The sequence below is a fragment of the Scleropages formosus genome, chromosome 2 (assembly GCF_900964775.1).
Source record: "Scleropages formosus chromosome 2, fSclFor1.1, whole genome shotgun sequence".
NCBI lineage: Eukaryota > Metazoa > Chordata > Actinopteri > Osteoglossiformes > Osteoglossidae > Scleropages > Scleropages formosus.
This window is the reverse complement of record NC_041807.1, coordinates 34,177,105-34,187,334: the sequence shown is the minus strand read 5'-3', so window position 1 is coordinate 34,187,334 and position 10,230 is coordinate 34,177,105. Positions and strand designations below refer to the sequence as shown.

Genomic DNA, 10,230 nt, shown 5'->3' with positions numbered 1-10,230 from the left:
AAAAACTGACTTTCTAAAGGCACACAGTCACAAAGCAGTGAGAGGACAACAGTGCAACGGGTGAATAACACACCCAAGTGTAAGGCTCTGCTAGTCACTCATTTACAGTTGGGTAATTGTAAAAAAAAAAAAAAATTAATGAGTGACTAATTATCTTAATATAAGTCCCTGTCGGGGGGGGGGGGGGGGTGAATAAGTGTAAGTAGACATTCTTTGCGTAGAGAAATTGTAGCACTGACTCGTGTCTGAATACACACCAGGAAAAGGGTGTAAGAGGCGTGAGGGGTGGGACACACACACAACAACCGTTCTCAACCGCGACGTGATACCGCAGCTAATGACTGTTAAGCTGAACCGTTACCGTCTTTCTTGCAGGACATTTATTTTGAAAGGCGTCTCACCGGAAGTGCCGTGTGGATCGGAGGGACTCGCTTTGACTAAAACGGGTGCGAGACGGCGGCGGCGGGCGGAAGAAGATGGCCGGTTATCCCGCTCTCGTAAAAGTCCGAACGCTTGCGAAGTTTGCCGTGCTGAGCTCGGCGCTGCTGGCGGCGGCGCTGCTGCTGGCGGCCACGATCCGGACCCTGACGCTGGATGTCAGCGCCGGCCTTCACATCGCCAAATGGGAGAAGATCGTCTACGTCCCCTCTGACATCAGCGGACCGCAGAGAGAGCACCTCCTGGCCAATCTGAAAGGTGGGCGTCTCGATTCAGCATCCATTTTCTGATTTCAAGCAGCAGCGCGATATTTTGTAAATATATCATGTTATATGTCTCGATCATGAGCGACGCATGCGAATTTGGAGGATCGGACGCTGCGCACCTTTTCCTAAGAGACGCGATGCGCGCGCTCCTATTCGTATTATAATATTCCCCGAATTATCGGTGCAGCAAGTTGAGTGTCTGGGAATCAAATTAATGTGATCTCGATCTGTGTTCGTATAACGAAGCGGCGATCCAGATTCCCACCGTGTCCTTTTCGGACTACGAGCAGAACGTGACAGCGCTGGAGGAGTTCGGCCGCCTGCTGAGAAGAGGTGATTCTTCTTGGCTCGCTGTTGCGCACACATCATCATCAGATCAGTGGTCCTGCGGGGTCTTCAAGTTCAATCAAAGTGTCCAAAGAGCAGGCGGACGGAGACACTGTGTGTGTAAACATTGTGTCCCAGTCCTAAGTCCATTTCGTGCTCATGTTACAGGAGCGCAAGTACCTTAAATTTATCTTTTTAGCAGACACTTTTCTCCAAATTAACTTCCAATGAACTCCATCCATGTAGTGTTACTATCAGCCCACACACCTTATTCACTGTGGTGACTTACACTGGGTCACTCAGCCATACATCAGTGAAACACACTCTCTCTGTCACTCACATGCTATGGGGGAACCTGAACAGGATGTCTTCGGAGTGTGGTAGGAAACCAGAGCACCCAGAGAGCATGCAAACTCCACACAGATTGAGCTGGGATCAAACCCACACCCTTTAACACTCCCCACGCGCTGTGAGACAGCAGTTCTACTTGCTGCGCCACCCTGCCTGCTGGCAGTTTTGCTGTTTTTTTACAGGTAGGTTGCTTGGAAAAAGAAGGTTGTAATCATCGTGGTTTATGGGGGGCTTCAGGAAAACAATAAAACCAAATATCTGCTCACATACAGCAATTACTGTCAGACCAGGAATAATTTTAAGCAGTTTTAATGATCTTATTCTTCTGGGACAGCTGGTAATACAGTGATTACAACTGCTGCCTTTGGACCCCAAAGGTTGTAGGTTCAAACAGGGCCGTAGCTAGGGAGTTCTGGGCCCCCTGATAGAATATTGATGTGGGTCCCCACCGCCCTCCACCCATATCATATACAGTATAAGTTATGAGGATGGAGGCCCACATCCACGGTGCCATAGGGACCCTCCAAGTCATTTATGGAATGGAGTTGTGGGTCGGATGACACCAGAGTAAAATCTGTGGCTGCAGGACATATTATTTTAAAAGTTTAATATCATATCGCTTTTACACATTCTATTTACTTGTAGCAGAACATGGTAATGTTGTTGACAATTTTATTTCCAAAGTTAAATATTTATATGGATATTACATCAAAACAATGGCATTAAGCTGTTAACTTCTTATGAAACATTGTCTAAAGTCCTCAAGCAATTATTCAAGACAAACTAATACAATAATAACAAAAACAAGAAATTAATAAAATAACAAATAAATTCTAAAAAGTACCAGCAATATATAATATCTTTCCAGTCAGTCTGGTGTCTAACAGCTGAAGTAAACATTCAGAAATTGAAAAGAATGCAGTCAAATGTAAAATAAAACAACTTAAATTCATTGTCTTCATTTTTGATGAAGATAATATGCTACTGCATAACACACGCACATTTTCTGAACCGCTTGTTCCATACGGGGTCGCGGGGAACTGGAGCCTAACCCGGCAACTCAGGGCGTAAGCCCGGAGGGGGAGGGGATGCACCCAGGACGGGACGCCAGTCCGTCGCAAGGCACCCCAAAGCGGGATTCGAACCCCAGACCCACCAGAGAGCAGGACCCGATCCAACCCACTGCGCCACTGTGCCCCCCACTGCATAACGTTATCAAATAAAGCAAATAACTGTAACCATTCAAGAGAAATGAGTTGTATTCGTGTTTTCTTTACAGCATTGTTATCTTAAAACATCACATCAGCAGCCGGCAGGTTTGTAACCTTTGTGACACGACCCATATCCACTTTTTCTGCTTGTTATGAAAACCAGCTCTATTTACATAATAGTGCAAAAAAGACGGGGACTTTGACCGTGTATCATCCGGTGAGCGCGTGCCAGTACAGTATGAGAAAATGATGTGACAGTACTGGCAGGGGGGCGCACGTGGGCGGGCAGCAGCTCCTATTAGGTGTCTTGTTCTCGCGAAAGTATGAAATCGGGTGGAGAAATGATCTGTTCACAGCATCCCATCACATTGCCATCCCTACACTAACCTGTCTTGTTAAAGAAGGTCTTGATAGACGGGATCCAGCAGTTCTCCTGGCCTCCTTCTCCTTCTTTTCATTACGTTTCTGGTACCCACATTTATGTTTTTTTTTCCCCCCCCGACATTTTCAATCACTCAGTCTCATCTTCTTCCACTTTAACTTCACTTCTAACTTCAACTGTTCTCAGATCAGCCTCAACTCTGATTGGTGATGTTCACTACGTGGGGTGGGACTTACCGTTTTACTGGGTCCCTCTGCTGTTTGTCACTGACTGAGCTGAACTAATTAATAACGATCGGACTAAACCATTTTCAGGGGGGAAATATTTGGAAAACTTCTTTCACGAAATTCCGTGTTTTTGTGGTTTTCCTTAAACTCTCAGGCATACAAGCTCAAGCTGTAATATACATACTATAATTATTCAAAGAGTAGGGGCCTATTTAGCGTAACTACTGGATTTAATGGAGCCCCCTGGGCAGTGGAGGGGGCGACAGCCCTGGGTTCAAATCTCACCTCCAGCTGTAGTACCCTTGAGCAAGGTACTTACCCTAAATGGCTCCAGTAAAATGATCTCTCTGTATAAATGGGTCAACAAATGAAAGGAGATTAACACGGTAAATCTCTTTGGTGGAAAGTGTCAGCTAAATGAATAAATGCAAGTGCTACGACTGATACAAAGAGGGTTTGTTGCCCATCTGCTGTCTGACTGACGGGATGTCCATGTTTCACGTGTGATCCGGCGGACAGCTTTTCCCACAGTGTTCTCCAGTTCCCGGGTGCGCTATGAGGTGGTGTCCAACTACAGCCACTTGTTCTGGGTGCCGGGCTCAGATCCCTCCCTGGAGCCCTACATGCTTCTCGCTCACATCGACGTGGTACCGGCGTTTGAGGCCGATGGCTGGGATGCCCCGCCGTTCTCCGGCAGGGAGGTGGATGGGTTCATCTACGGCCGAGGGACCATAGACAACAAGCAGTCTGTCATGGTGGGGATGCAGAGAAGCAAGTTCACACACAGCCTAGTTGTTTGTTCTCGTTAGGAGGCGCAATCAGAAGTCATTTGGCTTTTGAAGGATCATTTCTAATTTTCCCCATGCTGTAGGACTCAGTTGGAGGCAGAAATCGAGATCTTTCTGCTTTATTGTGTTCTTCCAAGGGTTGATAACAAATTGCAATAAAAATTGTATAAAAAAATCTATGATCGCATACATTAAAAGTTTTATCTGCATGCCATACATCATACAGGGCTACATATGAGCCATTTTCATGCAGATTCTCTGAATAACTATTTAATTACGTCATGAAATCTTATTTTCAGTTTTATGTAACTAATTATGAATGTATGTTCTGGAGCAGCTGCAGCCCTGCTGTGCACTTTTTAAATATGGCAAATATTTGCTTTTGAAGGGTATTCTGCAAGCACTGGAGTTCTTGCTGGAGCGAGGCTATGCCCCCAGACGTGGTTTTTACATTGGACTGGGTCATGACGAAGAGGTGCGCATTCTTCTCACCAGCACGCACAGTTTAGTTCTGACGTGTTTCATTTTTTCACTTCATTACACTAGTTTCTTAAATAAGTGCTGACTTGTGCTTCCATGCTCCCTAACTGACCCCCGGTGCAGATAAATGGCCATTTTGGAGCTGCGAATATTGTGAAGTTGCTGCAGTCGCGTGGCGTGAGCCTGGCCTTTGTCCTGGATGAAGGCTCTGCCATCCTGGATGGAGTCATTCATGGCTTGGAGTCCCCAGTAGCAATGTGAGACCCTGTTCCGTTTGCAGCGATCATTATATTGTGTAGAGAGCGGTAGTGGTTCAGTGAGTGCCCCTCCACAGTGCCTCTTGATCCACCTTCCATTGTATGACAAGTCATGTTCCGTTGTTGTTGATGGCCCACCATGACACCTGTGCTCATGCTTCTCTTCGGTGCACAGGATTGCAGTCACCGAGAAAGGGATGGCTTCAGTGAAACTCAGTGTCACCACCCTGCCTGGTCACTCCTCTATGCCTCCCGCAGAGACTAGCATTGGCATCCTCGCAAGTGCAGTCACCAGGTAACTCCAGGATGTCATGGTTCACAAACTAAGTCAGCATTGGGGGTACTGTGTAGAGTTCTCAGGAAGCTGGAGTAATGTAACTAATATAACAAAGTATGTTTTAAAATACAGACACCCCTCGACTAAAGCAAATAGGCCGTTCTTCAACCCTTTACCTAAGTCAAAAGTTACATATGTCGGATTCCCCATCTTCCTCTACCATTTAACATAGGCTAGCCAACCTTAGGTAAATAAAATGTGTTTTAAAGAAAAAAAATATGACATGAGTCATGGGTGTGAATGTTTGCTCTTTTCTCCAGGTTGGAGAAGAACCCACTGCCTCTACTGTTTGGGCATGGTCCAGAGCGTGACATGTTTGAGCATCTAGCCCACAAGGTAAGAACAACCTTCTTCGACTGCCCACTGCCTAAGTGGGCACTGGTTGTGTCGTTTTTGTTTCTTGGTTTTGGTCTTCATGAGGTCATTAACTTTAGTTTCTATCATGACATTTGGCAGTTTGAGTTCCCGCTGAAGTTTGTCATGTCCAACTTGTGGCTTTTTGGTCCTCTTCTTGTAAGGTAATGGCAGCTCGACTTGGCCTCTTCTACGTCCCGCGAACTCAACCGTCATTCATATCCACTGCTTTTACTTGTTTTTGCAGGGTGATGCAAAGAAGACCCGACAGCAATGCTTTAGTGCGTACAACCACAGCTGTGACCAAGTTCAATGCAGGAGTAAAGGTAAAATTTTAAAAGTACCCTTGAACAACATGGGTTTCAAATGTACGGGTCCACTTGTATTTAGATTTTTTCCAGTAAACATATTGGAACATTTTTTGGAGTTGTGCAACAATTTGAAAAAACTCGCAAACTGCGTAGCCTAGAAATATCGAAAAAAAATTAAGAAAAAATTAGGTATGTCATGAATACATAAAATATGTGTAGATACTTTTCTATTTTATCATTTACTACCATAAAATACAAAACATTTCTTAAGAAAAAAGTAATGATTTTGTGAAGAAATTGTATTATAATGGGGGGTGCGGTGGCGCAGTGGGTTGGACCGCAGTCCTCCTCTTCGGTGGGTCTGGGGTTCGAGTCCCACTTGGGGTGCCTTGCGACGGACTGGCGTCCCATCCTGGGTGTGTCCCCTCCCCCTCCGGCCTTACGCCCTTTGTTACCGGGTAGGCTCCGGTTCCCCGTGACCCTGTATGGGACAAGCGGTTCTGAAAATGTGTGTGGGTGTGTGTGTGTGTGTGTGTGTGTGTGTGTGTGTGTGTGTGTGTGTGTGTATTATAATGACCTGTGTTATGTCTGAGTGGGAAAATGTTTATTGTGAATAATTGCATTCTGGGTAAAATGATTAAGGTGTTCAACCACTAGGGTGACTTACAGGGAAAATAATGGGGTAATTGTGGTTGCTGCCGGGAGAGAGAAAGAGCTTGTGGGTCCTAAGCAGGCTGGGAAAGTTCCCTTGAGATGGCTGAGTGGTTAAGGTGATGGACTACTTATGTCTTGCACACCTGAGTTTGAATCCTATTCTCGTTACCGTTCTTCAACTCCAAGGTTAGCTGGGGTGTTTCTGAAACGTTGAGCGGAGGTCCTGAAGCATAGGCCTTTGGGGAAAGGTGTTCCTTGGACCGAGAGCATTATTCCCTTTTGTGTCAGTGTTCTAATAAAATATTCTTTATGAACGGTGCCTGCGTGTCATTTTTTGCTCCATCCATACCCAGAGTGCTGTGTGCCAGAGTATCAGTTACACTAGGTTACTGTAAAGAAATTATATTGATGCTTCTTTGATATCAACGTGTGAATTGTTATATCTGTAAATAAATATGAATTTCTTTTTCACATTATCTTTTTATTTTCGATGTCTAGTGTCAGTAACGTATAACATCTGCAGTGTTTTGTGTCATATAAGACAATATTAATGTAGGTACTGACAGACAGACGATTTATCTTGTAGACAATGTAAACTTATGGTATGGACAAATACAGTACTGTAAATGTATTTTCTCTTCCTTATGATTTTAAAATTTTCTTTTACTTTACTGTAAGAATACAGTATATAATACATATAACCTACAAAATATGTGTTAATTGACCATTTATGTTAACAGTAAGGGTTCCGGTCAACAGTAGGCTGTCTAAATTTTTGTGGATTCAAAAGTTATACATGGATTTTTGTCAGCACCCCAACCCCCACGTTGTTCAAGGGTCAACTGTATACTATATGTTCTAGCATTGTATTGAAATAACTACAGAAATAACCTGATTCCATTTGAATGACTACTTATCTCCTGACCAGTGAAAGCTTGTGTTCCCTTTGTGTCTTTTCTACATACGCACTTCAGTTGCACTGCTCACTTTTTCCATTCAGCTCACACTTTTCCCCAAATTGACTTGTAATGTTAAGATACTTAGTTTCTTACCCATTTATAGAGCAGATTTTATTTTAACATCTCAATCCAGGCTAAGTCCTTTGCTCAAGGGTACAAAAGCTAAAGATGAGATTCAAAGCTGCAAACTCTGAGTTCAGAGGTGGTGGCTCTAACCACCACGTCACCTGGTGCCCCATTTACAGAGATGTTTGTTTTCGTAACTCGGATCTCACTCCCTTTAATAAATTACCACCTTGAGTGATTCTCCAGGTTAACCACCAGAAGCTTTGACCCCGTGTTCATCATTATGTCTCATAACAGCTTCTAAATGTAACAATGATTGTGACCTAAATAGTACTGTAAAAAGTCTTATTTCTCACATTTTCATTATTCTTCCATTTCCCACCAACAGATTAATGTCATGCCTCCGTATGCCGAAGCATTTGTGAATCTGCGAATTCACCCGGCGCAGACAGTTGAAGAGGTATGAGCCTCAGTTGATCTCTAGTGTTTATATCTCAATCTCCGCAGTGAAGCTCTTAGTGTTTTTTGTCCTCACTAACTCATCACCAGCTGCCAAACTGAATGCATAATTTATCACATTGTTCGTGTTTAACTCAGGGTGTTGAAGCTCTGTTGGGCTACACCGTAGCCTTCGAGATTTGCACAGATTTCACGCTGCACCCCGGACATCTACAGCCACATTGCAGGAAGCAGGAACTGCATGCTTACCTGTATTCTTCTCTCCACCACAGGTTCTGGAACTCATCAGATTGACTGTGAATGATGAGCGGGTGAAGATTGAGTTGGACAGGGGATTTGACCCGTTGCCTGTTAGCTCCTTTGATGACAAGTCATTTGGTTACCAGATCGTCAAGAAAACACTACTGGATATGTTCCCTCAAATTTCTGTAGCCCCCGGTAATATTTGTTGGCCAGGGTTGGGTGTTGTTCATCCTTTTCGTATTTAGATTTTGTTTTGTCCAAAGAGGAAAGGCACAGTGGTATAGTGGGCTGCACTGGTGCCTCACAATTCCTGGGCTGGCATGTACAGTGTGTCCTGTTTCTCTCCTGTCTAGGAGTGTGTGTTGGAAACACGGACAGCCGTCACTACAACAGCCTGACCAAAGACATTTACCGGTTTACTCCTACTTGGTTTAAGCCAGGTGACGAAAAGAGGTAAGTTGGTGTTGTCAAAAAAAACTCCGCCTTGGTTAGTTGAGGAGGCTGTCAGAAGAACCACTTCGTTCCTTCAAGAAGAGGGAGGTTCCCTGCGATCTCGGGATACTCACTTGGCGAAGTGTACCTCTTTTCTCATATGACTTGAGAACATTCCGGCATGGTAGCCTAGGTCTGGTTGATCTTTCTCATGTTCTTTTCTTGTGTTGAATGTGTCTGAAGGAACACCTATGTCAAACATACTTGGCCAAGGTATTGGTCTTATTACATCCCTTTGTCGAGCCCCTACAGCAGACCTTCTAGTGTTTTACAGCAGATGCCTTTTACCTCTCATTTGGATGCAATACCTGTCCTTCTCAGGGTCACTCTTACTCTAACAGCTCATTTACATGTACAACACTTTTTCGTTTGTGTCTCTTTAACCTGCATTTACCTTGTTCGCTGGTCGGTCAGGTTGTTTTAATAGAAGGTGGATGCAAAGAGACACAATACAAATGAATGAAGTAATAATGGAAGGAAAAGTACTTGTTTTTCTTACCTGAATTCAGTGGCGTAGGGCCGATATGCTTGAGAGCAATGTAGGGAAGTGGCTATCAAGTGGTGTTTTACACTGACTGGTAGTAAACACAGTAAAGGGGTAGTCTTTCTCACCTATTTCAACAGGTAAAATCCACCAAGGAGCAAAGCGTCTTGGTGGCAAAGGGGAACTTTCTCAACTTTTTTCCTGAAAAAATCCCCTCATTAACCAATGATAACATTTCAAACATAGTTGTGTTATGTGCAAAAGCTCTTCAGCACAATGATCTGTTAGGTGGTGGATGGTGGACAATGACCTGTTAGTAGATGGATAGTGGACATCAAGTGTTATGGCCATTAGTGTTAACCTGTCATTTTTTTCCCCCCTTTGCCCATGCAGGTTCCACGGTGTGAACGAGAGAATTTCCATGAGGAACTATGAGGAGATCGTGCACTTCTACTTCCAGCTGTTCCAAAACTGTGACACACGGAAGCTTCCAGAGTCTCACAGTGCTCAACATGACCTATGAGGGGCAGCACTGTCCCAGTTTAGCGACGCCAGAGCTGTCAAACCTCAAAGTCGTGAGTTGCATCCACTAGCCAGTCTGAAGCAGGGGGTGAAGAGTGACACTTGCACTGCCTCTGTTCCTCGGCTGCTATATGTGTAACATATTGTGAGCTTGTGGCTGATGAAGGAACTTTTTGGCGTTTCTTCATTACCAGGGCAAATTAATGATGACTGCTTGCTACCTTTTGGACCCATCAGGAGGACTCTCCTGTAGATCACTGCTGGGTTATGATTTTGTTTGTTTTTCCCTCTTCACATTTGTGATTAGCATTTCCTCTTTGTAGTAATTTTTCACAGTTTGGTGTTTTATTTTCTCCCATAGAAGGTCCACAGCCCCCACGTTATTCAGCTGAAGTTTGTAAATGAAGCCCTTTTCATTTGGGGAACCCTCAGGCTACAAGCATCCAATCAGTGCAATGTGTAACGTTCTAAATTCTTACAATATTTTATAGTCTGCTTTTTTTTTTTTTTTTTAAACTAATGTAACACTTTTCAGAGTTTTGACCTAATATTTTTTAATGTCAAGAAATGGAATCCGTTTAGAATATGGCACTAATAAACTTGTTTATCAGGAGTCGTCTTT

The 10,230-nt window shown here is 44.0% G+C and overlaps 1 protein-coding gene across 2 annotated transcripts; it reads left to right on the top strand.

Annotated features, from left to right (window-relative positions):
- The first annotated feature begins 39 nt into the window (after positions 1–39).
- pm20d1.2 (peptidase M20 domain containing 1, tandem duplicate 2) lies at positions 40–10,215 on the top strand. Of its 2 annotated transcripts, none has more exons than XM_018762220.2 (14): positions 40–79; positions 376–696; positions 951–1,037; positions 3,722–3,957; positions 4,379–4,465; positions 4,594–4,727; positions 4,903–5,022; positions 5,325–5,400; positions 5,521–5,582; positions 5,666–5,744; positions 7,797–7,868; positions 8,140–8,305; positions 8,464–8,563; positions 9,480–10,215. In XM_018762220.2, the coding sequence occupies exons 2-14, from the start codon at positions 477–479 to the stop codon at positions 9,607–9,609; spliced, it is 1,569 nt and encodes a 522-aa protein (XP_018617736.2). In that variant the 5' UTR covers positions 40–79; positions 376–476; the 3' UTR covers positions 9,610–10,215. The 2 variants fall into 2 exon arrangements, with proteins under 2 accessions (XP_018617736.2, XP_018617735.2); XM_018762219.2 differs by lacking the exon at positions 40–79 and adding an exon at positions 197–269.
- Positions 10,216–10,230: the final 15 nt, after the last annotated feature.